The following is a 27,861-nucleotide window of genomic DNA, read 5'->3' as shown; positions in this document are numbered from 1 at the left end:
AACAAAGAGAGCCCAGTGAGGCAGTGAAACAGGGATAATGAAAAAATAGTGATTATTTGCTGATTTGTATAAATAAAACTGGCAGAGATAATAATATATTTTCCCTCTTTGAGACAATCTGTAGTTCCTCTTGCTAACTAAAAACAAGGCTTTGAGGCTTTTATTATCAGTCGTCTTTATGTTGTTTTGATGTTATTCGTTCGTTGGCATTTATGGCTTCACTGACATTTAGTTGATGTGCAATATGGGAATAAAAACAACATGGAGTTAATTTACAGTGAGCTACCATGTGATTCTTTAGTTATTAACAGCTGTTTCTCCTGTTACGCCAGTACTAAAACTAACTGCAAAAAAGCCATAGGTATAATCTATTCTGTTGTTTAGCTAGCATTTGTGAATATAAACTATTTATGATCTGAATGCTCTGTTACAATAACTGAACACTGATGGCAGCTGGCTGCATTTCTGTAATAGGCTCTTACTTTTTCCATTATTGAAACTTTATGTAGGACAATGCTTGCTTTTTTTTTCATTCACCCCATGCAAGTAGTTTGCACAATTAATTTGCACGTTAATTACCTAATCTCTGAGAAGCAAATCTGCATTTTAAAAAGTCAGTGAATGTTTTTTGCCCTGGTCTATACTGAGGCAAACTTCTGTTCTGAGTAAATTAAAGGGGAGATTTAAAGGGTACTGATGCTTCATATATATTACCTATGTTGGGAGCAGGGAGGGAATCTTTTACCTTGAGAAAGTAATTTTTAATCAGACTGATTTGAGGTTTTCAGCTCAACTATAGTTTTACTGTATGGAAAATTGTATGTCAGTTCTGTTGCTCAGGATGAGTGTGCTGATCAATCATGTTCTATTCTATTTTGAGCTTTTTAATGCATCTGAAACTTATCTGATACGGAGCAAAATTATTTTATGGGGCTTCATTTCAAGAAGGGCACTTGTATACACTTCAAATATTATGTTATTTTTACTAAATGAGGAATACCGTAAATTAATACAGCAAACAACTGTTCTATCTGCAGATAGTGACCTTGTTAATCTTGATTATGCTATGAAATATAATCATAAAACACATGGATACTGCATTAGCTGAAGGAAATAATGTAAATGAACGTTTTTGTTGTTGTTGTTGTTGTTGGACTGATTACACGCCATGGTTACAAAATACAATGGTGTAACTTAGAGCTAGTTAAAAACTGGTAGTAGCGTTGGCAAAGACGTACTTCTGGTCTTCCAGTGCTCTTCAGACTGCACACCGTCCAAATGATGAGGCTGAAAAAGGACAAGTATTTTTGAAGCAGCTTGGAGAAAAAATATTTTACTTTCCATTAATTTTGGAGATGTATTTAAGGAGAGGCAGATTTTAAAAGATAAAGCAGGCATCAATTCATTCACCACATTTTCTGTGATCATTTCTGTTGTGTCCCTCCTACAGTCACAGTTTTGAGGCATCACTAAACCCTCTTTCTCCTTGGAGGCACAGGCCCTGAGTTATGACGTCTCCAAGGCCCTGGGTGCAAAGACCTTGGGGCCCTTATGCAAAAAATGTCCTGAAGGGAGCTAAAAGCTCAGGTGAAGCTCAGGAGGTCAAGCGGAGGGAGGGAGGGAGAGAGGTAATATCACAAGTGAAAATCCCGAAGGTGTGCTTCACGCTCAGGGAGCAGCAGACGCACCAGCTCTGCCTCGACGCTCGAAATGGCGCCGGCAGCAGGTGGGCCGCGGTGCACGCTGGGAAAGGCCGCCCGCCGCCGCCGCCCCAGGCTTAGGCGGCTCGGCTCACCGCGCCGACGGGCGGCCGCTCGGCGCCCCGAGTTATTTTGATCCAGGCAGGAGCCCGTATTGGCCGGCCGCGGTTCGGCTCCGGCCGCAACGCCGTTGTGACGTCGGCGCAGCGGCGCGCGCGCGCGCGAGGGCTGGTGCCGGCGACGCAGCCAGCCAGCGGGCGAGGTAAATAAACAAACGCGCGAGGGAGCCGCGCGCCCCACAGCGCCCTCCCCCTCGCCACCGGCTGCGGCTGCGGCGGCGCGAGCGCGGCTCCGGCCGGCCGTTCGCCCGCCCTCCCGGCCGCCCGCCCTCCCGGCGCCCCGCCGACCGTTATAACCGCCCGCCCGGGGCAGCGGCCGGCCCGCCGCCCCGCGCCCGCCGCCGGCGCTGCCCGAGTGAGTGTCCCGCTGGCCCCGGGGCGTGCGTCCGTCCGCCCGCCCGTCCGCCCGTCCGTCCGCCGCCTTCCCGCTCCTCCGCGCTGCCCCTTCCGCGGCGATGGCCGGCCGGTGCCAGGCGAGCGACGGAGCTCCGCGCCGCCCTGCCCCGCAGTGGGGAGCAGGCGGCCGCGGGCCTGTCGTGTCGGGGAAGGGGGCTTCCCCGCAGGGCCGGGAGCCGCGGCCCCGAACGGACTTGGCCGGGCCCGGGCCGGGGGCCGGGGTCGATGCTGCTTGCACTCGGTGGGGCAGGGCAGTGCTCGGGCTGGGTTTAAAGCCCCTCGCAGCCAGCTCTCTCCGCTTGGTCGCTGCCGCGCAGCTTGAGCGCCCGGAGACCCTCTGCCACTCTTCCTTAACTTCTCAGTTTAACTTCCATGTGTTTGCTCTTACGCTGTCTTTGCTTCTGCAAGCGTCTGCTGCAAGGAGTCACAGTTCTCTTAATCCTTATAAGTGCCGTCTCTACATCTTGGGCTGTGTCTCAGCTTGTGTGTGATAAGGCAGGCTCTTACTTTGTGTTTGATACTCTAATTTTTGCTGTTGTTGTTTTCATTTGATTGTAGAATGCAGGAGCCTTTCCCCAGAAGTAATTTTCTGACCGTTTATTATTTTCAATGGCATAAAAAGGGGTTACTCCTTCTCTCGGTGTGTGTTGGAGAGAGGGGGTTAGTTCAAAGGACTTGGCGACAGTAAAAGTAGATCATGATTAGAACTCAAGATTTTGCTGGGGTGTAGTATTTACTGACTGCTATTGTATTCAGTTATTTGAAGTTACTAATGTATGTTTATTTCTAGGACCGTTACTGTTCTTCTGTTGCACTCAATCTATGTGCATCGCTAAAGCAAACTTTCAGACTTTGTTAGATGAAAGTTCCAAACTTTAAAACTTAACTCATTTTCTTCAACCTTTCTTTGGGGGAGAGGGGCGAGCTGAGGAAGGAATGCAGGAGAGGCTAAAGCGTCAGTGAATTTCTCACGAGCAAGCATATTAAAACTTGCTTGATCCTGGGTTTAAATAATATTTTTTGAAAACACTTTTCCAAAGTACGGCAATAACTGATTCCCCATTCAAACTGTATGAGATCTTTATTTGTTTTTTTTTTCCTGACATCTGTGCTAGTAGTACGTTTCTTAAGTAGTTTTCTTATTCAGGCTTTTTTTCTTCTTCTCTCTTTATAGTAACTATCTTGACTTTAAGTAGTTTTAAGGGTTTCACTTGGTTTAATGCAGCCTTATGGCCTCTGATTAAATGTCATAAAATAAAGACAATTTAAAAAGAGAAAGTTGGTCACACAGCCTGAGGATTGAAACTTCCTATAAATGCACTGATAAGGAAAGGTAGATAGCATTTGCTGTGATCAATGTACAAATAGACAAAGATCAATATATCACATGCAGAAACTGCTAGAGTTGATCAGAGCCAGTAGAGAAGAGAGATGTTCCTTTTTTGCCTTTTTTTTTTTTTTTTAGCCTTTTGTGTATGTTAGTGTTATTTCAGGTGTACGAATAAGCATGGAAATCGGTTATAATGTCGAGTGTTCACTAAGTGGGTATAGTTAGTGTACGTTGTCATAAATATGTATTTTAGTTCTTGAAACAAGTAGATTGCATGTGGGAAGTAGTTTTAGCACGACCATATCCTATTTTCCAAGTTTTTGAAAATCTGCATTTCTAGTAGCAATTTCTTCGAAGATGGAAGTGGAAATGGCTTATATTTTGGGCCTATCAGCATGTTCCCCTTGAAAAAAGTAAAGCTCCTTGTGTAGAGCCAACCAGTTATTTCACAGATCCTTAAAAGTCTACTACTAACATTGGACTAGAGGTTCCTACTGCTATATTGTCCAGTTCTTTGTGCTATTTGAACATTTGCCAAACAGTTAAATGCTAACTCATGCACATGTGCAGAGCTCAACATAGACCGGGAAGCTACTGGTGCTCAAACAAATTAGGTTTGTGAATATGTATTAACGTCTTAACATACGTATTGGATGGTTTACAGAACAGCTTTTAAAACTTCAGTATTTCAAGAGCTGTATCACCTGCAACATGTGGGTTCATATGTATAACTGATAAAGAATCAAGTTACCTTAACACCATATGAGTATGTTATTTTTATTACTGTAATCCTTGCTACATCATATCTAAAATTAGATTGAAGCTCTTCAGAGCCTTGACCTATCTTATGTTTCTGGAATATACCTAGTACACTTCAGGGAACTGAAGTTAAAAAGATACTTTTTTATTTCAGTCATGTCACAGTTTAACTTTCTAAATATATCTCCTTGTTTACCAAGAACTTAAAGTAGCCCTTTAATGTGCTTACAAATCACTGTATCAGTCTTGCTATAGTAGTAGAAAAAATGTATTATAAATGGGACTAGCTTGGAATAAGGTAATTTTAATATTAAAAAATAATTCTTTTAATGTTTAAGATTTGAAGATAATCTGTGTAGATTGACACGACTTACAGAAGACTGTGACCTATAAACTACTAAAACACTAAACATTTCCTACTTGCAATCCAAGATAACAAATGCTTTTATCATTGCCTTGAAGTTATATGGTTTATATATATAATGCTTATCTTATGCTCATGATATACAAATTTGAATAATACGTACTTTTGGTTTATGGAACTCTGTTCACAAACCTTATAAATTATAATAGACTGCACACATACTTTAACTAATAGTCTGCTAGCGATCTGCAAACCAGGAAGTTTTGAAACTAGATCATGACTTGGTGCCACCTGTGTATCAATGCCATAATGATGTTGCAGTTTTGAAGTCCATTCTTCAATAATCTTTTCCTTAACATAGAAAGGAAGGGGGGTTACTTTCTTAATGTATTAGAAAAGCTCTTCTTGGAAGAGTATGAGCAGTGCTAATGCACACCAGAAATAGGAACAACTTCAAGTATTGATTCCTTTTTTCCTTGAGGTATTAATGAGCTCTTTAAGCATGTTTTGTTTCTTTTTACACCTCTTACAGTTTTTTTTTTTTCCCCCCTATGCTGTATATAATAAGGAGAGGAATTATATTATGTTTACACAGACCATTATCAACTTGCAAAGTTTCTCAGGCTGCCAAACTCTTACTTGAAAGCAATATGAAAGCTGAAATGATTTCTCAGATCATAGTTTGATCTGTAGAATTAGAAAATCCCTTCTGGTATTTGAACACATCTTCCTTCCCACCCTGCCCCTCAAACACAGCTTGAATATTTTCAGCTGAAGAATGCCAACACTTAAATTTTCTAAGACTGTTCATGTCTGTAACAATAAAGAAGAAAATTACTTTTAGTTCCCCATTTCAGCAAAAAAGTGTCTTGTAAAAGGGCTAGGAAGCATCTCTCCACAGCTGAAAGCTTTGAGTTGTCAGTCAAAGCTTTCCTCTGGTTTCCCAGAGGAAAAAGTCAGATTTTGAAAGGGAAATATTAGAGAGGTACTTAGTAATGTCTGTCAGAATTGTAGGTGTGGTATTAAAATGTGGAGCTTGGCATGGTGAAAAGCCTCCTCGAAACACTGGAGCCACTTTTAAAATGTTGCAGAAGTAGAATAAATAGATCCTGCTGTAATATGAACATTTGTGTTGAAATGTCCTACAGTGGCAATATTAACAGCTCTTTTAAACTTAACTGAAAACATTTGTAGTCTTATATATTTTTAATTTCGTCTCCAAGGTCATTATTATCTCTTTTTAATTCAGTGTAAACAAACATAATGCAGGAATAAACTGTTCTGTAAAATTATTTTCATGTTGCCACTGTAGTATTTCAGTGAATCATAAAAACAGTGTTTCGTGGGTAGTGCTTGTTTGATATGCTTGTTAGCTGAGCAGTTAATTGCAAGCTAACCACGGTATGACAGCAAACGTATACCTCTTGCGTTTTTGCTGTATGAGGGAGAGAAAGAAAGAGGGGGAGAGAGAGGGACATTTGCAGCCGTGTTTCATAGTTGTGTAGCACTCCAGCTACAATGGCCAAGTCCAGCCTTTTTCCATCTTTATCTGTTATTTGAGAATGACTAATAATTGTATCTTGACAATGTTTTCTTTTGCAGTATATTGACAAAGGACCTAACTGCTATCACTGCAGCTTATAAAGAGGAAATACTACTCTTTGCCCATGCGGTTTGAAAATACTTGGCATCAATAACAGCTGTGAACCTAATAATAAAGACTGTATTGTGCTACTTTTTACCATATATATGAAGAGCAAACTATATCACAGTTAGTGTACAGAGCACTGGAAGTTCCAAGCTTTTGACTGACATAGTCATGCTGGAGTGCGCTAACTTTTTTCTTATGCCAAATACCGTAGAGAGTCTACAGATTTCCAGTCTTAGGACTGGTGTAGCGCCAAGAGCAACATCCAGTTCTTGTTTTAGCATGACTGAGCACTTTGCCTCTGCTGGTTTCTTCTTCTTCTTCTTCCCTTCTCTCTGTGAAGAAGTGTCTTTAACTTATTTTCTGACTTTCAGATTTAAATTTACAGTGTGTTTTTCAGAGTAGTAATAGCACAACATTTCTACCAGCCGTAACTAAGCTCCTAGGCAGGCTAACTGTGGAGTTCTTGTGTTTTAAAATGTATTTTAAAAAAATAAAACCCAAACTTACCCTGCTCTCTCATCATTTAGAGAGAATAACAAGTACTTGTGATGTTCTAAGTGTTATTGGCGTGTTTTTTCTAGATTCATGGTGATGGTATGATCAGAGGGTCTGAGTATCAGCATCAGGTGGATTCCCTCTGCGATGCCAAATTGGTTATATTCTTTAGATATTTCTTATGATCAGCTTTATTTTCCTTTTTGGAGAGAAATGCAGTGAAGTATCTTCTGTATGGCAAGAATGGAGTTTGCAATAACCTTTCCTCTTCTGTAAGCTTGAATAGAGCAGTATTAGTTTACTTGCTGGTTCTCTTTCATCTCTGCAAAGTGAAATGTAATATTCCTTTTTAATAATTCTTTTGGATAATGTAAGTCACTGTAACCCTATTGTTTCCTGTCGATATATCTGAGTGTCTTTAGAGCACTTACAGGCTTCTCCTGGAGAAAATCTGGAATTGAGTGTTTAAAAAATTTTTTTTTTTTGAAATTTTGGTACATTCTCATGTTCTTCTGTAACAGTGAGTAACAAGCAACATTTTCACAGAGCATTCAAGGAGACATTCAACTCATTATGCTTACAGTTATAAGACTGTAAATATTCCTTTCAAACAGTTGTTTCAAAAAGTACTTAAATATACCTCGTCATCGTAATAGATCAACAATAGCTGGACTTCTATTTTTTGTAAAATTTATACTCCGATGAATTGTCATCACTTTCTGTCCTCTCTCCTAATGAATTAAACGCTGGATGGAAAAATTACAATTTAACAAATACTCCTATGCCAAAGATTTTACTTTTATCCTAGGTGAATGATTCTGGTTTTGGAACTGTGTCGTGAGGACGTAGATATTGCTTATAGCTACAGGGGGGGCAATTGAAAGCACACTAAATGTATCCCTAGTCCTCCCTGCTCCCTTCAAACCCTCCCTCTGTATTTTGTCCTGAGAATAGGTGCTTAGTGTTCAAGAATAGTACCAGCCAGAATGCTGGGCTCTCTTTCCTGTGGAGAAGACTGCTTGTTGAACAAAATGATTCTATTCGTAGAAGAAGAAATAAGGCTGCTTACCCAAAACTAGACTTCTTTGTAATGAACCTGCCTCTGCATAATATCCGCTTGCTTTCTTTCTCAAATCATGTGTTTGTCAGGCTCCAAGGACTGCATCTGAAATGATTTTGGAGCGCTGCTCTATATATTATCCTCCCTCCCCCCTTCCTCCCCACCCCCCCAAAGAATGTGGAAGCCAATTTGATCAAACGATGTTTTCTTTCTTATTTCTGTGCTACTTTTCCAGGAAACCTAATCATTAAAAAGAAGCCATCTCAGTACAATTTCGGACTTGCGATGGCATCTGCTGTAATCAGTTCAGTTCCCTCCACTGCATCTCGTTTTGCTTTGCTACAACTAGACAGTGATACTGATTCAGAGCCTGGAAAGGGCAGAAGCAGCCGAGGTGCTGGTAAATCTCAAGCTTCAGCAGGGAGATCTTCTACAAATGAGAAGAAACGAGAGAAAAGGAGAAAAAAGAAAGAACAGCAGCAAAGTGAAGCTAATGAGGTAAAGGGACTGTATTTTCAGTAGTGGGTAAGATTGTTATTCATTAAATAGTTAATATGATGGGGCTGCTGTTCTTTTTTTATGAAACAAATAACTTCTTAATTGCAGAGACATTTCAAATTTTCTGTAGTTTTATTAAAAGTTCATTATGTAAACGTAGGATACTTCCTACTATATAATTTGATATTCTTAGTGAGAATGACCTGCTGTTTTTTACTTTTTATTTATTTATTGCCTGACATCAACCCCTGAGTAGTTAATCACTGATGCAGGAAAAGACTTTCTTAAAAAGCAATTGCTGTGGAGCAGCTTGTTTTCAGCCTTTTGTAGGTAATCAATTTTTAGTTGCCTGCTTGAACAGCCAGCATGCTGAAATTCAAAGGTGGTTTGAAGTTGGTTTTTTTTTTTTCTTTTTAGCAGATAGCTAGACCTACCTACTGTGTCTGAAGAGCTTTTAAAACGGGTACCTAATTTTTACTTCTCAGTCTTGTCCATCACTCCAGCCCTGAATCCATTAGGTCCACACTTTTTTTTTCCTTTTCTGAATTTGGAGGGATGGCAGTGGTGTTCTTCTGACATTTGAGTTCTCAAGCCTAAGGTTAAATGGAGATTGAGAAGCAGGACTGCAAGAATTGTTTCAAAATTATGGGTAGATGAATCAGAAGCTGCTCAAACCACTATCTAGCTGCTCTGCCTGAAAATATACATGTGTTACTGCTTTTTTTTTTTTTTTTTAAACTTTACTGTTCTTTTGATACTGAAGTTTAAGCTCTTAATGGACATTCCCTGACTTTTGTGCCTGCCTGTGCAACTCCAGTACCATCAAAATTTCTGTGTGTTTGCATATGCACTGCATATACTTATATTCGTTTGCATGGAATTGATATTTAATCCTGTGATAGCAAAGACACAAAGTAGGGCTGATTTAGCAAAGACACAAACTAGGGCTGATTAATTTTTTTCACCCCAGCATGTACTATGTCTATCTTTGCTTACTCCACTGAAATAGTAAATTGGTGTTCCTGCCAACACTGTAAACTGAAGGAGGGAGCCGGGGGTTTAGTATTGGTGCCAGTAGCGCGGGTAAAGAAGGAAGAGGCAGTATGTGAAAGGAGCGTTTGGAGGGGAAAGAAAACAATTCTGATTTCTCTGCACTGGTACCTAATTTTAAGTAACTTTAATGTAGGATGAGCTGCCATTTTAAGAAGTGGTTGTGACGCTTTGTAAGCACACCTTAAGTATAATATTGCCACCGCTGTACTTGGTTTCACTTCTCAAGCATCAGATAATAGTTTTTCTTCCCTCCGGTAGCCTTTATGTTAAGGAAATTCCTGACTCTAAACTGAGGCGAGATTGTGTGGGTGTCTTTATTTTCACTTCATGTTAGGGCTAGACTGTCAGCTACTGTTTAAGCTTGAACATTGTATATCTTTTATTCTGAGCTGCAAAATTTGAAGGTTATTTGTTCACTACTAACTTTTATAATTGTGTAAGGTATTCTGAAAGTGACACCATAGTATCCCTGTGGTATAGCAATTAGAGGTAATTCTTATTGCAGGTTTGTAGCTCTTAAAATGTGACTCACTTCAGATTGTTGACAAACTGTAAGGATTGTCTGTCTCGTTGTTTGTTTTTTAACCTGATCCTCTAATTTCTCTGATCATCCATGCCAGATCTGCGTATTGTGTTCTTATATGGCACTATATTTAATTTGGGTCAGGCGTGAGCACATGGTTGCATTTCTGCAAAGGGAACTTAACATACAGCATAAAACTTTCATATAAATTGTATTATCTGAAGGAGGATGGATAGTACCTGATCTAGCATGAAATCTGTAGGACACAGTTACCTCTTCAGATTTCTTCAAAGTGTTTTCAGCTGGCAAAACATACATACTATTTCATTGCTTTACGTTATTTGGCTGCAGCATTTATGATCCACAGTTAAGATCCAAAAGAAATTTTAACTTCTGGTGCCTACCATATCTGATTAAACAAAAATTAACCCCAAACTGCAGGATAAGGTAAAGTACATATATGTCTATTTACACATGTGCCTGAATGTTTTTGTTAGTCCATTAAAACTGTTACTGTATAATCATTAATATTCAGGCTAATGTTAAAAATACCTTATTTTGTTTCTCAGCTCAGAAATCTTGCTTTTAAAAAGATTCCTCAGAAGTCCTCCTATGGAGGCTATCTATCTCAGCATGAACAAGCATTGCACAGCACAATGCAGAAGGACTCTCAGGAAGAAAACTGGCAAGAATGGAGGCAAAGAGACGAGCAGGTACAGCTTACAATATTACCTTTTTTGGCTTTGAAATGTGTTACTCTATAATGGAAAGTCTCAGAAATAAAGAGATATGGCTGAAGAGAAAGAAACAAAATATTGCCACATGGAAGGAAGCATTTCAGTGGAAATTTAGGTTACCCTTCTGTCAAGTGTACTGATGGCCGTTCAGTATATTGGTAGCTTAGAGCCAGTACATGTTGGTTCTAACGTAGCTCATAGCTGGGGTGTGAAATTTGGAATATGTTAGGGGGCATTCAGATGGTTTGGAGAAAAGATGAAAACACTGCCATAGGAGAATGGTGAAGGGCTGTAGTGGGAGAGAAGCTGAGAATGTTTTGGGGGAGTGATGTATGGATATGCAGTACAGATCCATAGTAAACTAAGCTTTGTAAGTTCGGTTAGGAGTGGAATAATCAGTTCCTTTCTAGATAATCAAGATCATTTCACCTCTGAATGCTGACCATCCTTTTGGAGACCAGAGTAGCCCTATCTTTGAGTGTGAGAACCTCCGTTTTTCTTAGAACCTATTTTTGGTAATATCCCACTGTTAGTTAACATTACCATTAACACTGTTATGTTAATGTTAGTTAACATTAACATTAACACTTAAAGAATAGAGTAGAGATAAAGCAGACTGCCTGTGCCTGTATGAAAGCTAGTATCATGCTTTGTCTGTGTGCCTGCTTGCCCAAGCTACCACAAACAGAAATTGCACAAAGAAATACACTTGATCAAAAACCATAAAACAGTCTTTACCTTAACCTGATACAATAGTTCGTCTTGTTGCTCTGCTGTCAGTGAGGAAGAATGCTTGCAACTGGAAGTAACCGTTTTCCTCCTTGACTGTATCAAAAAGGAACATTTAAAACACGGAATTACTGAACACCAATATAGTGATTTTCTTGTATGGTGCCCTATATGAAAGTTTTCAATTGTTTGCAGTACTTTGGCTACTTTAGATAGAAATAGTGGGTGTGGACAAATAATTTGTTTTAGTGCATTTACTGAATAGTGCTTAAGTAAGTGTTTCACTATACCTTTTTTCTAGGTTCTTTTTGAACCCTGCTACACAGATTTGTGTTTTCTTTTTCATGTAACTGAGTCATGCAGAATTCACTGTGGATAGTACAGTTTTGGCTGTTCTGGTATGCTTGAAGGTGCCTTTCAAAGTGTTTAATTTTCTGCAGGCTCTTTCATGTGACACCAGCTAGAGTTGGAAAGTGTTGCCTGCGGTTACTGAACTTCATATGCTGGCAGCTACTAGAATGCTGTTTCCTTTTACAGAGATATTTTCAACATATGTCTCCTCATGAAAGATTGTATTCAACTGCTTCCTATTTAATTAAGAAGATATACAGAAAGCCATATTGACAAATGATGAATTTGGATGCTGGCCTTGATTGTCGCTAATGCTTTGGTATATTTCCCTCCTGAAAGAGAGTATAGCCACCTCTCTAGGTAGACTTCTGGATTATGGTCCTCGCAGTGGAGTAGTGTCCTAGTAATCATTTTGAAAACTTCCAGACCTAATTAGCTTGAGATTTACTTGTAAGGTACAGGTTTACTTTGCTCAGCACTTGCAGGTTTGTATTCTGCCTACTATAAAGCAGTCATTTCAGGTAAACAGAGACTTTTACAATCTAATTATTGGGTGGCAGTCAGACAAAGCAAACTCTGTTATGAAACGATTGATGCTTACTCATTGGTAGCTTGCTGACATACAGGCTACACTCCTGTTAAAGTTGCCTTGGGATTTTTTTATAGTAAAAAAAAATAACTTCAGCTGTAACCTATGATAGTTACAGTCTTGAAGACGTTTTCTGTCCCTTCTTATGAGGGGAAAAAGGAGTAGCCAAATGCTGTCATTGACTCTTGAGGTGCGCAGACCGTTTTGTAGCAAGCACAATTACATTTTTAAAGCAGCTTTCTATAGTCACAGTGGACTGAGCATAAAGAATGGAGTTACAGTATGGATTGTAAATATTCTCCCAGCAAGTTCTGTGTTGACTTTTATTTTGCTAGAATAAAAGTTTAGTGAAATAGTTGACATTGTCGTGATCACTGTTAGGCTGCAGTGTCAATATTTCATAAACACAAAGTAATTAAACTCATTGAGTTATTGGAATGACTTCTATCCTTTAGGCTTTGAGGCAACCATAGGGGTTAATAAGTGAAATTTTCTTGGTTCATAAATGACTTTGTTTAAAAACATTGTGTTTTAGACCTCAGAGTGCCTGGAAGTCCCACAAATTGCTTTAAACTTTTTAAACTTTACCCAGAAACTTAAAAATGTGAATATTGGAATCTAAGCAGAAAAAATACCGCTATTTGAGTATCATTATATTAGAACAGCAATCAAAATTTTTGCCGTAGTTCAAAGTATATCCGTGGAGTATGTGTCTCTAAGATAGTCTCAGTACAACAGGTATAATCAGAAGATTTTCTTTGTAAGCTTTTACTTTATTTCACCATTAGTTATTGCTGATGTATTACAGAACTGGCAGGCATTGAATTGGCCTTGTTTTCCTTAGGGGAGGAAAAAGGACCCTGGAGTGAAAATGGTGAGGAATTTAGTTTAATTACAACCTATCCATTTTTAGGCTATTATGGAGATGGACTAAAATCCTGGGAGTCCTCATTGATTTCCCCCCGCCCTCCACCCTACTGACAAGACAATGAGGCATTCATGATACTGAAATAAACATTAGAAAATAAAAGCCAGTGTCATACAAGGAACCAGGAACCTTCAGTAGCTGCAGCTATGCTTTGTTACATCTATTTAGTATTGTCATCAACAGTTTTAGAAATAACTTAATTTTTTTTTTTGTCCAGAATCTTGTTGCCCAAATTGTGTCACAATAGTTTAATTTCAGGAAGTGCTTTCAGTGTTACTTTTTTGAAGTAACAAGTAACAACATTTGTGCATCACTTGTGTGAAACTATTACTTATTAGTTGTGTCTTTTAAGCATATAATTTCAAGAATCTGTTGATAACTCTGAATTAAAGAATTGTGACGTTAAGGTATATTTGATTACAGATGCAAGGTACCAGTGTTGGATACTCATGCTCCAAATATAGTAATCGGTGAAGAAAAAAATAAATATGTGAAGAAAAGAATAAAAAATTCGCCAAAAGGCAAATCTGCTGAGTACTAATCTATCTAGTCAATCTGAGCACTGGGACTCAGAATTGATACATTACTGAGGGCTGCATATAATTTTTTTTCCACCACAGGAACACAGCCTTGTTCAAAACACGCTCTATTCTGTTGCCTCCCCTAAGCAAGCCAAGAGGAGAAAGCGATGAGGTGGAGGCACGTGTAGCTTCTGTTTAGTTTAGCTGTTAAACAACTTCAAATCAAATCTGGGATATACATCCTCAACTTGAAATGCTCCAAGCTTTTCACTTCCCCTTCCTGTGAATGTGCTAAGAGCATCAAACTGTGGGGTGATTTTTATCTGCATCATTCCATCCCTCCAAAGCTATGTTATTTTCCTTGTGGGATTTGCACTGTACCCCTACACAGAGTCAGTATTGCCCTACTCGAGTCAAGTGTTGCTCGCCATTTAGCAGTGAAGTTTTGTGCCTTTCAGCCCATTGACTCTTCAGTTTTGTGGGAGAATGAAGCTTCACAGGAAGGGTTTTAGAGCTCTTATCACTGGTTGCTTACGTATATGCTTATTGCATCATTACCACCATTTTAGAAATCTATATTTTATAGAGTCTATGTATAGCTTTTTAAGACCAAGTTACTGTATCAAAGGCAGATATGGAGGAAAAAAGGAAGGAAGCAATGAGAGCAAGTGCTTTTGTTGATGTGAAATGCATTAAAGGAGGAATTGGTTAAATAACTTTAAATCTCACCATAGCACCATTCTGTTAAAAATAAGAGATAGTAATTATAACGTAAAGGTAAGGTATCCTATAAAGATAAAGAGTGTTGGAAGCTTATGAACAGCCTGAGCTGTGTTGAGGGAAGATGGGGACCGGCTGCAAACAAGTTCAGTAGATTTAAGAATGCAAAACTTCCAAAAATGGCATTGTTCCACATCTAAGAGGTTTTTTTTGTTTTTTTGTTTGTGTGTTTCTTTTTTTTTTTTTTTTTTTTTTTTAATAAAGGCTTGCTTGTCTCAAGAGTACTGTGGTTTGGTCAAGGTTATGTCAAAGGTTGATCAGTACTTTTAACTGTCTTGCTGTCCCTGTTTTTTAATCAACTCATGCCGATTGGCTTGTGAGATAAAAAGCATCTTTTATCTGAATTGGAGAAACTTATTTGTGGGATGGTTCAGACTGCAACTTAGGCATACTTCTCTCAGAGAAGAGATGTGGGTTTGAATTCTTCATATCTGGAGGCATGAAATCCTAATCTCTCACTTCCTCGTTCAATAATACAGTATTGATACTGAAGAGGTGTATTTTGACCAGTATACTGTAAGGCAGGGTGATATTTAACACATGGTGAGAAACAGTGACTCTCTGCTCTCACAGAATTCGGCTCTACAGAGAGCGTTTCCCAGTTCATGCAGAGTTCCTGTTGGCATATTTACCCTCCAGATTTATAAAGAGAAGTACTGTCTGGCACTTTAATTTGAAAGGATTGCCAATATCTGTCTTAACTATGGAGCTAATATATAATTAAGGTGGATAATACCACTCTTCCCTCAGCAGTGCTTTTAAGAGAGTCACTGTAAGAGCTTCCTGCACGGATTTCAACTTGTTACAGAGTATCAAGTGTGCTCTGAGTTTGTCTGCTGGGCTTGCACCCCTGACCCACCCATCCACCCAACCTCAAGGTATGCAAGCAAAGGCACCTGTGGTTCCCAGGTTCTGGACAGGTCTAAGTGATAGTGAGAATATATAATAAGGCAGAGAAGCAGAAATGAATGTGCTTGGGAAACTTGGTGGGGATGCCAGGCTTTAAGAGCATTGGGGGTTAAGTAGCTCAGTGGAGAGATATAGAAGTAGCTACTTTAGTTCTTAAGCAGTCTGCTGCAGACCCCCTGTCCTGTCCTGAGTGGAATGACTGTTAGATAAATTTATAGTAAGATTATTATCGTATCAGATCTCAGAATGCCTTTTTTTGTATGAAATTGTTTGATTTTCATAAGAGTATTGCGGTTGTACTAATTCTTAATAATTATTTGGGATCTTGTGTGCTAAATTATTTACAACATATGAAGAGAAAAATCCTAAGTTCGTCTTCCATGTAAGCTTACTGTATTTGTTTGTATTGTTCTCTCTCTGTTTTTTAAGCTTTTCTCACCTCGATTCAGCCATTTTTTCCTCTGTGTTTATATTGAGCTTTTCAGTGCTGTGGGCAGGTCTTAATTTTTGGTAGATAAGTATCACGATCAGATTGGATTCAACAGCTGGTACTAAACTTGAGCCACAAACCACTCAAGACTAGAAATAATAGCACCCTGTAGCCTACAAGAAATCTTGTCACAGCTTGCGTTGAGAGTACCGTTTTACTGTGTTTAAAATAACTAGTCAAAAAGAGATGAATGGTTCTCCCTTTCTCTCTCTCCCGGTTTCTCACGACACTAAGACAAAACCTGAGGGTGCTCTTTGGTTTTCCTTTATGCAAGACTGATTCTGGAATGAATAGCAGGGTCCTCAGTTTCAAATTTGAAGAACAAGAAAGTGATGTTTTGGTTTTTTTTTTTTGTGGTTAATATTTCAGTTATGGACATGAAACAGAGAACTACAAGGAAGAATAAGGCTTCTATCTGGCAGCACGTTACACTGAGGACTGTAACGATCATTAAAAGAGTAGTTCTCAAAGGCATAGAGTTTTGCATTTGAAACAACTTCGCCTTCGTTAACTTACTGTATTCAGTAGAAGAGGTCATTACCAGTTTATATATTTAGCTTATGCACTATCTAATTTTTCAGTATCTTAACTTTAGCATTTACTTCAGGTAAATCCCTTCTTTTGGCCCCATTGAACTGTTGCTGATAGGGGTCACGTGCTCACATTCAGTACTTCTGCCTTTTATTGAGTAGAAGCTGGCCTTGCCCACACTTTTCTATCTTCCTGTCACACAAAGACCAGGTATCCTGTCCTTGATTGTGTCATGTTGTTCCCAGTTCTTCTGCTTCTTAATAGCTCATGCTTAGAAAATTTCAGTTTTCCTTTCTGTCTCTCAAGGAAACTCATATACTTCCTTCTCATTTTCTCAGAAATGAAAGAGAAAACACCATTCAGACTTGCTTAGCTTTGCTCTCTGTCGTAGGGGAGGTGTTCGTTTCTTAGTTTAATCTTTCCTGTGCAATAGGAGAGCTCTTTGGCTTCTTAGTGATCCTTTTACAATGACAGTACTTCTAACATCCTCTTGTCTTTTTATGCTGAAACATGAAAACCAAAAATAAAAATGATTTTTAAAAGATCTCATATAAACAAATCTTGAGAATGGTAACGGTATTGACATTAAGATGTGCACAACTTACTGTACACTTACATGGCACAGTTTTCTGAAGCAAAGCATTTTATTACTGATGGTACAAATTAGTATATTGATTGCTAATGTCATATTTCACATCATATCAAGCTTTTGGACAACTGTAATGCTATCTGTATTGAAAATGAAATTTTAACGTGGTTTTAGTGGTTTGATCGCCTTTTTTAACAACCTTGTCACTAGGAATATGTTAATTTTCTTCAGCTGACATCTGAAATGTTTGAAGCAGATCTTGAAAAAGCACTGCTGCTAAGCAAACTGGAATACGAAGAGCACAAAAAGGTATTTGTGGGTTTCATCCTAGTGTAAAATCTGTACAAGTGTAAGGCTTGGATTTAAAAATTAATCACTTGGCAAAAGTAATACTACTTTTGTGTAAATTGTTTGCTTATTAATCAGCTGCTTAAGAGTTCAGAGAAAGATTTGAAAGAAACTATATATAATATTGTATTTTAAAATAAGCCTGTAAACATGGAAAATTAGTTTAACCTTTTCAATCTTCTGACATATACTGAAATTTTGAAAGTACAACAAGGGATCCTGTCTGTACTTCCTTAGAAGAAATCCAGCACCCTTAGAATCAAAGCACTGACTTTTCTTTAGGCCTTTTAGTTAGGTTTGAATCTTTTGCGTTTTCACTGACACTTTTTCCATTTTGCGTTACATATCTTAGTTTTAATTTAGTCTACGTTTTCTCTTAGCTGACGAGGATGCTATTTTCTGGGTACTTCTTAGGGAACACTGGAGAGTTAGTTGCCAAAATATTTTGAGAAAGTATGCTCAGAAGAAGTTTTAACCTCTTAAAATTCAATGCTGAATTTTTGACTTCTATATTTAAAGTTATTTTCAAAAGTGAAGACTGTCTTCAAGCATAGTAAAACAGCATCTTTTCTAACTTTTTTTCAGAATAAGCTTCACTGAACAATTTAAAGTACGTAGAGTTCATTTTTAAATATACAATATGCATGAGGAGAGAGGACCAATTTTACAGAAGGAGTAGCATTCCATTTCCCCTTCCCATCTTTGCTTTCTATATAATAACCTTTTTTAAGACTATTTTGGCTATGAAACTAGGGCATATTGATGATTTGCTAAGAAAGTTAATGCAAATAGGAGGAGTGGAACTCTGGTTAAAATGGATACCATGTACCAGCCTGTATGATTTCAGCAGGAGATAAGGTTGATTGGCAGAGCACTGCTGCGCAGTAACAGCGGTGTGACTCCTAGTGAATGAGTAAGCATATTTTAAGAGTAAAAGGAAGATGCTGTAGGCCTGCTTTTTTAAAGGAAGTGTTAACGGGCGTTATGTAGCACTCTACACTTGCGCTTTTGACTACAGTATATTAGCAGACTGTCAATTTTTGGATAAAACTTTATTTGGATGATAGGAGGTGTTAGACTGATAATTGATTGACTGTTTAGTAAAGATCAATATTCTACTTTAGCGAACAAAGTTGATGCTTAGTTGCTGATAGGGGCCTTACACTCTTTAAACCAATCAGAAGCCTGCAGATTGTGTAGCCTAAAACCTCCTTTAGTATATTATCACTCTTTTTTTTTTTTTTCCTTTATAAAGCTTTAGGAAAAAAATATATGGGGTATTGAAGAAAGTTATACCAGTGGGACTTTATTCTTCCAGGAATATGAAAACATTGAAAATACTTCACTTCAGTCAAAGTCTGTGAATAAGAAAGAGAAAAAAAAGAGCCAGCAAGGAAAAGACAAACCTCTCACTGTGTCTCTGAAAGATTTTCAGTCAGACAGTCCTATAGGTATGCCTTATCGTATTAGTATATCTGCTTATGAGCTATTTTACTTGGAATTTTGATAGCGTATACATTAACAGCAAAACACCCTCTAAGTTGGAACTTGACATTTTTTCTGTTGGTTAATACTGTCTTTAAACAAACACGAAATGAGTTGGAATTAATGTATCCTATGAAGTCTAAGAGCTAGAAGTCCATTTTATAACAATGAACTGGTTACACTAGCAGAAAAAGGGAAGAGGTTAAGGAAAACATAGTTTCATGCATTTCTGGGGTGAGGGGGACACACTCAAATACTCTTAATGTGGCTTTTTTTTCTTCTGTCCTTTAAGTGTTTGGGGCCTAGGTTGGGGGGGCGGGGGGAGAGGGAGGTTGTACTAAGCCTGTGCTTCTCAAACAACTGAGTTTTTGTTCCTTGGGCACTGTTTGCCTTTCTTCATGGTCTTGACCCTTTATTAGAAGGGGTAAATGTTTCAAAACATTCTTATACTCATTTTTACATGTTCAGAATTTTCATCTGTACCTATAGAGCAGGGATTCTGAATTTTAGTGGAGAAATTAAGACAGACCCTGAAAAAGGAAGAAAGCAGTTCATTTTGTAAGTTTTTTTTTTTTTAAAGAATGTTTTCGTCCAAATACTGCAATATTTGTTAAACACGTTCTTTCCAAAGAATCTAAACAGAGAAAAACAGAATGAAAACAGTGTTAGTATCTTGAGAGGCAATTAGAAGGCATTCAGGTATGCAGTGAGATATGTGCTATAAAACTGTAAGTAGAATTTAAAACAAAGAAACAAGGATGATGTCTTCTGCTTTAACTGAAGTAAGTGCTTATGGCATGCTTTTGATTATATTAGTCTGAAATATGTTGGAAAGACTGCAAATATAGGATTGACCTAAAACATAGTTTATAATTCTTTTCTTCTAATGCTTTAGTCTTTTTAAAAGTTACTTTGAGATGAGAGTTAATGCTGGAAAAACTACTGCGGAATGCAGTAGATTTCTCCTCGCTTTTCAGAATGATATACTTTAATGGCCAGCTGTACAAGATTTGAGTAACTTACTGCTGGCATCTTTTTTTTTTTTTTCTTCCCCTTTTCTTTTCAGATAACCTTGCTAAAAAACATGAGGTAAGCCTTATTTTTTTTTTTTTTATTAAACTAGTTAGACTAACTCAGTTTAAAAGGTAGTTATTTCAGCAAAAGATATGGTCACTTTTGTAACAACCATCAAATATATATTCCAAAATGGAGTGATCTGTGTTTGGAAAACTTGTATGGACAACTGTGGACTTTAACTAGAGTCATTTGTCTGCAGTTTCTACTGTCAGAGAACTTGGACTAAAGGCTGAGAACTAAAGGCTTTCTTGGAGCTAGCTTTTGCTTTTTTTGCTTTCAAATAGTCTTTAACGTTGGTGCAACTTGCAGATTTGAAAGCATGTTAAAAATATCAATTTTAATACAAAAAAGAGAAGCAAAACAGGTCAGAAAATACTAATGGTACTACATGGTGAGCATGGTCCAGTAATACTAAAACTCTTACAGGAAAGAATTGTTAACAGTGAAATAAAACAAAATACTGTGGGCGTGGTACAAACATATTACATTCTAATTCAAAGCTTCTGTGTAGTTAAATTGTCAGTTAAATATTAACTGTTAATTGATTTCTAGACTTTTCAGCTGGGATCAGATATTCTGTAGGCAGAAGTCACGGTATTCTCAAGATGTACAACATAAAACAGTATCTGGACTTTGCACTTTTCCATAACAATCTATTTTAAATGTGATGTCTTTTAGCTGAATATTGACTTATATGTGAAAGGAGATAAGTTATAATTCTTATTTTTGACAGGAACTGAGTTCTGCACAGTCTTTTTTACATGATGGAGGATTTTTCAATAGGCTGGAAGATGACGTTCACAAAATACTTAAAAGCGAAAAGAAGAGAGACCAGCTCACCGAGTACAATGGAATGGATGACACTACATCTCATGAACACAGCCAGGCATGTACAGTAGCAGCCACTGAAGTGACGAAGTTTGCCTAATTTTCATTCTTCTGTAATGATTAGAAGAGAGCACCTGATTAGAAGAAAGCACAAATCAAAAGAATGATAATGTTAAAAGAGCCTTCTAAAAACTGTTTGTATTCTTTTATACCTAAAAAGAAATTTAAGTTGCTTTGATTTTTTTTAAACAGAAAACAGTCCTCACTGAAATATTTTTGCTCCACAACACACAGCAATACTTATTACTGCCTCTCTTATTCATCTCTTTTGTATCTGTGCAACTAAGTGCACGCGTACATCTTTAATTTCAGTCAAAAACGTTATTACAAACAGGAATAAGTTTCCTTTCCCGAGAACAGAATTCACATGACTGAGTTATTAAGAAGTGATGTTTGCTTGTTTATAGGAGGGTGTTTTGAAAGATGGAAAAACAGAACGACTAAAGCTCGAACTTGAAAAGAAAGATACAGAAATTCAGCAATTGAAAAATATAATAACTCAGTGGGAGGTATGTAGCTGATAATACCTGCAAGTAGTGAAGAATAAGTCCACTCTATGAAGTGCTTAAAGAGAGCAGTGCATACTTTGTCAGATTTAAGGGGAGTCCTTGAAAGCTGCAGCATAACGGTAATGGTGTTCCTATATTCTCTTTTCCTATTACATACAAACAAAGTTGGAAGTGAGATTCAGCATATGCTAAAACACAGCAGGAAAAAGATTTGCTTGTTAACAAGTATCACAGTGTTGCTGTATGCCAGGATAGTTAGGGAAAACGTCTTCCTTTGCCTCCTTGTTTTCAGTCCTTGTTAGTGTCATCTGGATAGTATCTAGAGCAGCAAGGGTAAAATTTCCATGAGGAACTAAGCATTATAAAGAAAATGTAATGAAGCATTATGGAATTATTTTAATTGCTTTCATTATGATATTTACTCCTTGTTTAAGGTAGTCTAAGTAGTTTGATTGGAAGTTTTCTGACACTTGAAATAAGGATTTTTGCTTGTGGTAGTGAAGACTTGCACTCTGTTAACAGCTGCCTTAACTGTGTACTAGAGTTGGACTCCCCAAATTCAATTTTTCTGGTATAAAACCATTCATATTTGTCACTGTTAGCACTTGATTGCACTTGGCAGAATAAATGCAGTGCGTAAGAATATTGGTGAGATGTGGGGTGATCATAGAGCTATTTCACTTTATAAACTTGTCCAGAGAGCCTAATATAGTTTTAAGTGGACATCAAAGGCTGTGCTTAAATATAAATCTTTAAAATATTAAATACTGCATCTATTAAAATGCCCTTTAATTTCATTCTTGTTCCTCTATATATTAGCATTTATTGGTTGTGGCAGTGATACAGTATTACACAGTGTTTTGGTATGCTAGAGTTGAAAAGTTCCTCTCTTGAAGGTTGTGTTTTTTTTTTTTTTTTTTCTTTCAAGGGGGGAATGGGGTGTTGCATGTGTGCACGGTTCCGTGACACAGAGAAACTGGGCATTCCACTGATCTATACTATAGCCTTTTCCTATTTACAGTGGACTGGAGAGTGAACAATAACTGCTTAACTTTCTGTAAGATCAAATTTTTCCCAAGGACTGGGGTGACAGTGTAAGTGGAAGGTGGCAGTTTCTTTATTACAAAGAAAAATTCTCCCAATTTGAACTTCTTGCAAGAGCCAACAAGAGCAAACTACACAGAGAGACTTGTGACAGGAAAAATTAGTATTAAGTTAAGATAAATGGCTAGAATTAGCATTGGTGGCCAATTAAGGAAAAGGCTGCCCTATGAAAAAAGTATGTAGTCACCAGATAGGTTGGAAAAACTGGCAAGAGTAGGTTTCTAAGTAGAAGTGTAAGAGTTGAAAAGAAAGAAACTAATTTCAATAGCTGTGACTGTGTAAAAAAAAATAATCTGTAGAGCTGTAGAGGGCTTGTCCTAGTTGCCAAGTAATACGACAAACCATTTATACTAATATGGTATCTAGAAAGTGCATTGTAATTGTTGTGTGCTATATGAATATTTGTCAGGGGAGAAATTGTAAAGCCTTTGATGCACATAGGCCTACATACTTTAGGCAGACCCGAATGATGGTTCTTGCACTGTCAATGCACTGACATAACTTTTTATTTTAACTTGCTGTAAGCCTTGTTGTGCTTCATTTCTGGACTCTTAGCTGATTAATCCATTCCTCCTGTGGTACATTCATTACATTGGCTGTGATTTAATTAAGACATAGACAACAGATTCTCTGCAGAAATGATAATTTTCAACTCTGAAACATTTTAGTCGTGTTTGCTTTACAGAATTGCTTCTTTTATAGCACATGTAAGTAATAATCCGATCTCTTTAACACTAGGCAAAGTATAAGGAAGTAAAAGCAAGAAATGCACAGCTTTTGAAGATGCTACAAGAAGGTGAAAGTAAGCAGAGTTTTAACAGGCAGACTTGAAAGTTCTTTTAAAGAGACGGAAAACCCTTTCAAAGCAGCTTTTTAAAAAATACGTTGATGCAGTAACAACTATAAGGAACCAGGAAGTTATTAATTTGCAGCGACTCCCGTGAAATACAGAATCTAGACCACAAAGTACTGCACTCCTGATACTATATAATGAAATCATCAGTTGAATTTTAATAGCAGTCTTTGAAATTTAAGCTGTTCAGTTATATTTTAGGCACAATGAGTCTTTGAATTCAGGCTTTTTTTTGCCATTGACTTGATTGGTTCTGGACTGATCTTACTGTACTCCCTGTTTAGACCCTCAAGGAAGTTGTTTGGTTTTCATAGCTTTGCAAGCTGTGCTTTCAACTACTGGAAACATCGTCTTACACGTAAGCAAACCTTTTGCCAGACAGTGAATAGGGCCAACTAAACTAGCACTGAGATTGAATATATAAGTAAATTTCCTGGTATCCTTATACTTGTTATGCATAGTTATAATCCTGATCTTGTGTGATGAAATCTGCTGTCCATAACATCAGGCAAACTACAGGTATTATGAATTTGCTGTTGCTGTTCAATTTCGTAATTTAGCTCCTAAATACAGTTTCTTGTTTGGGCTGAATTTCTGAGCTAGGAAAGAGATGAATATTTTTGTTTAAAATATTGACAGGCAAGCTACAGCCAGTTTAAATGTTCAAAAAGTGATTGAGCACTGCAAATTTTTACTTGCTGGAACTTCAGGTCGGTCTCTGAGATGAGAAGAAGTACTCTCGCTTCAAAAGGAAAGTGGTGAAGTTCTTAGGTGGTTTTTTTTTGTTTGTTATGTTTTGTTTTTTCTGTTTGTGGAATAGTACTGTACCATAAAATAGTAATTTTGTGGTTTTACCAGATCTAATCTTCTGCAGATTTCAAGGTATTTTGCATTTTGGGGAGAAAATTGTTCATGGCAGAACTGAGCCTTGAAAAATCTCAGTTTGTGCATATTGAGAGTTTAGTTATCTGCAGATGTTTCATAGACACTGACTAAATACACAGTTTGAACATAAACATATCCCTATTTTAAATGTTTAATACCAGTGTAAGTCTCCGTAGGTATGGCTGAACTAATATGTGAAGCTTACAGTCCCAAAATCTTGGCTGATGACCAAAATACAGTTTTCCAATTGATCTTGTTCATAGTGTTTTTTCTCTAAAATCCTTGCTGCCTCCAGGGTTAAGCGTGGGGAAACTAGTATTAGGTTGTGGTTTAATCATTAGAACTTTTAAAGCTGCTACTAATGGCACTGGTAACTAATGATTGTTCTTAATTAACATTTGTTCTCTCAGCGAAGGCAGACTTATTTAGAAAAAACAAAATAGTGAAAGAGCACAATGCCATAGTACTGTTGCAGGCAAAGACCTGTAAATCTAGAAAAATTCTCACACTCGGTCTCTTTCTTTGTCTCTCTAGTGAAAGACAAAGCAGAAATACTCCTACAGGTTGATGAATCGCAAAGTATCAAAAATGAATTGACCTTACAGGTAAGCAAGAATTTCTTAACGTAGAATGTCATGGGTATTTCAAAGATAAAATTTATTTAAGGTAATCGGGGGGGGGGGCGGGGGAGTGGAGAGAAAGCTGAAGAAAAACTTACTTGAAGCAAAAAATATTAAATTTCATCCTTGCCCAGGCACTGTGTGTGTCAGAGGACACGTATTATGTCAATTTCCAGCATGATACACTTAAAGGTATTTCTGGAAAGACAGCAGACTTCAGCATGCCTGAAAGGATCTTGCCCTCAGCAGCCCCTTCAGAATATCATCCTCTGCCTAATCGAAAACGAGGAAGCTCAGAAAGATACTGCGGAAGAAAATGCTTCTTTCCCTTTTCTTGCTTTCTAGCCTTTAGTTAGAGAAGTGATCGTTTACCAATGTAACTGAGCTACAAATTATTTATGGATGACTGTTAGCAAGCCACTGTAGTAGAGAGCATGTAACATTGTTAAGCTTAGTTTGGGTTTGTTGTCACTGTTCTCTAAGTTCTAAACTTGCACGAACTTATTAGCATAGAACACAGTATTAGTTCTTGAGGGTGATGTAATCTAGCTCATCCGCTTTGCATAATATTACATCAGTTAAGTGCTGTATGACAGGAGCGGTGCTGTATGTATGTAGAGGCTGCAACCTGGAAGAGCGTCTGACCCTGTAGCTTTCACATAATAGAAATATTATAGAGGTAAACCAATAAATGTTGCTGGGGAAATAAGTCATTGTGGAGTATCTTACTTGCACTTTCAGTTCATGCACAATCATAGTAATCTTTCTTGAACCCAGCATGTGTTACCTCTTAGTCTAACACAATACTAACATAACTCTTTTGACTTGGTAAACTTGAAGATGTAAAGCATGTTTTCTAAATTAATATTCTGCATGGGTTTTTTAGGTAACTACACTTCATGCTGCATTAGAACAAGAACGATCCAAAGTGAAATTACTGCAAGCAGAATTAACAAAATATCAGGTATTCCTATTTTCTTTAGATGTAAGTTTGCCTGTTGATGTAACTGAGACTATTTCAAAGCACCATGCGCTCAGCTGGCCTGTTAGCTCTTTTTTTTTTCAGGTTAAAAAAATACCTATAGCGGTTCCATATTGTAGGCAAAAACAGCAGCAAAACTAAAGCGCAGTTTTGGCCAGAATTTTGCCACCTGTTTGTTGCCACAAACTTCTTGGTATGCTGGTAAATAATCAGCATTTTCTACAGCTTTCGTGTTCTATGTGTAACTAAACTAACAGTAGACTTTATAGTTTTTTTTTTTTCTGTCACACATTATTTCCTGGGTTCTAAATCTTACTTCTATCTGTAGCCAAATCTTTGTAGGAGATTCAGAGCAAATGCTTTTGAAATGTGAGTGGTAAGATCAGTGCCTTGCTGACTGTGCATATGTTGTTTGGTTCAACTTGGCCACTAATGCAGTTCATTTTAGTGGATTTCAGTTAACTCTCATATAAGACGTATGCTGTTAAAATTCTCCTTTTAAAGACTGCAGTCCCCAGAGAATAAGAATTTGTGCTTCTGTGTGGCTTACTTGACACATGTTCCTATTCTCTTTTACTGTGACAGTTTGCATAGGTTACAAGGAGAGCTTATAGTTTATAATGGAAACTTCTCAGGTAGCCATATAGTCTTTGGCAAGTAATCTCGTTTCAAGTTGTAACACGCTGTTTGTGTTGGAATACTGTAATTTCATTAAAACTGACTTATTAAGCCATAATTGTTCTTTCTGAAGCAACGAATCTTTTCTGATTACATCAAATTCCTTGGCTGGTATTGCATGGTGTTCTGTACTCACTCTTCTCTCTTCTTTCACTTGTCACTTACCACAACAAAGCAAGCTCCTTCTTCAAATTGTTTTGCAGCCGTTCCTAGATGCAGTGTACTTGGTCAGTCCCTTATTGACAAGCTGGGTGCTTATGCTTACACCACTAATTGAAGTAAATCTATTGTTACTGTCAAATTCAGTCATTCACATCATTGTTTAGACTTTCAACTTCAGTCTTCCTCCTTTTTTCTGTGCCTTCCCTGCTTTTGCTAATGTTTATTATTTTTCACATAAAGAGAAGATTTTTAATTAGAAACATAATTTATTTTGTGATTAATTATCGTAGCATTAACAGAAAAACAGAAGAAGGATTTACAAAAGAACTCGGCCTTTGTTTTAATTACACTTTGTAATTATTGCAAAATCATCCCCTCTGTTGCTCATTTTGTTTTTTATTTGTTTATTTTTGTATTAGCCTTACAGGGAGAATTGCTTCTGCTTTTATTATTCTCTCCTATAATCCTCCCAGACTGCTCAGGAAAACCCTGCTTATACTACCACTTTTTTGTGGTGTTGCCTTCAAAGCATTAGACCTACCTTCTTTATTGGGATACTGCTTTGAAACATGAGACGGCCCTTCAGAAAACTAAAACAAGTATGTGTGGGTTAAAAACAAACCAAAAAGCAATAAACCTATGTTTTTATCCCTAAATGTCTCAGTTATTTGGTGTTCAGATGGGTTTCTCTTCCATATAGATAGACTTGCATAATGTAACAGAAGTTTGCAATTTAAAAAACTTCTGAATTTTTCAAGTTGTTAATTACCACCATTTTAATATGGAAAATAATTGCAGATATAAAGCATCATTTTTAGTATATCAGCTAAACATTTGTTTTAATTCTCTCTTACAGGGTGGGAAAAAAGGGAAAAGGAACTCAGAATCTGAACAGTGCAGGTGATCTCCTCTGATGCCAGATCCAAAGCAAAAAACATCAAATCTTTCTTCAGGGTTTCGCAAAAATTTTTATTTGTTGTAGAACTGCTCAACTATGCAGTATTTTGAAGAGAAATTAGCAATTACTCGTTTGACTAACATTCTGAATAATTGATTTGTTGCACTTTCTCCTAAAGAAAAATTAGAAAACTAGTATTCCGGCAAAGCTCAAGTTTTAATTGTAATGCCATGACTAGTTTTTCATCATTCAATAAAACTTACTCTTCCA

General features: G+C 37.5%; 1 protein-coding gene across 5 annotated transcripts; it reads left to right on the top strand.

Annotated features, from left to right (window-relative positions):
* Window positions 1-1,773: 1,773 nt before the first annotated feature.
* GKAP1 (G kinase anchoring protein 1) lies at window positions 1,774-27,861 on the top strand. 5 transcript variants are annotated; one of them, XM_068928397.1, is made up of 12 exons: window positions 1,774-1,962; window positions 8,110-8,372; window positions 10,518-10,661; window positions 17,334-17,411; window positions 18,769-18,901; window positions 20,002-20,024; window positions 20,746-20,898; window positions 21,308-21,409; window positions 23,252-23,309; window positions 24,786-24,856; window positions 25,758-25,835; window positions 27,550-27,861. In XM_068928397.1, exons 2-12 carry the CDS (start codon window positions 8,160-8,162, stop codon window positions 27,595-27,597), a joined length of 1,101 nt encoding a protein of 366 aa, XP_068784498.1. In that variant the 5' UTR covers window positions 1,774-1,962; window positions 8,110-8,159; the 3' UTR covers window positions 27,598-27,861. The 5 variants fall into 5 exon arrangements, with proteins under 5 accessions (XP_068784498.1, XP_068784496.1, XP_068784499.1 ...); XM_068928395.1 differs by having other exon boundaries at window positions 23,252-23,315; XM_068928396.1 differs by having other exon boundaries at window positions 1,960-2,174; window positions 23,252-23,315.

The sequence above is a fragment of the Struthio camelus genome, chromosome Z (genome assembly GCF_040807025.1).
Source record: "Struthio camelus isolate bStrCam1 chromosome Z, bStrCam1.hap1, whole genome shotgun sequence".
Taxonomy (NCBI): domain Eukaryota; kingdom Metazoa; phylum Chordata; class Aves; order Struthioniformes; family Struthionidae; genus Struthio; species Struthio camelus.
The sequence above is the reverse complement of the archived record's forward strand: the minus strand, read 5'-3'. Positions and strand labels throughout refer to the sequence as shown.

What these genes read in the sequence shown, in the direction of transcription:
- GKAP1 (XM_068928395.1), top strand. Translation starts at nt 8,160, where the DNA reads ATGGCATCTGCTGTAATCAGTTCAGTTCCCTCCACTGCATCTCGTTTT. An exon ending in ATATAATAACTCAGTGGGAG is followed by an intron (nt 21,410 to 23,251) that starts GTATGTAGCTGA and finishes CTTTAACACTAG; the next exon opens with GCAAAGTATAAGGAAGTAAA. An exon ending in GATGCTACAAGAAGGTGAAA is followed by an intron (nt 23,316 to 24,785) that starts GTAAGCAGAGTT and finishes TTGTCTCTCTAG; the next exon opens with TGAAAGACAAAGCAGAAATA.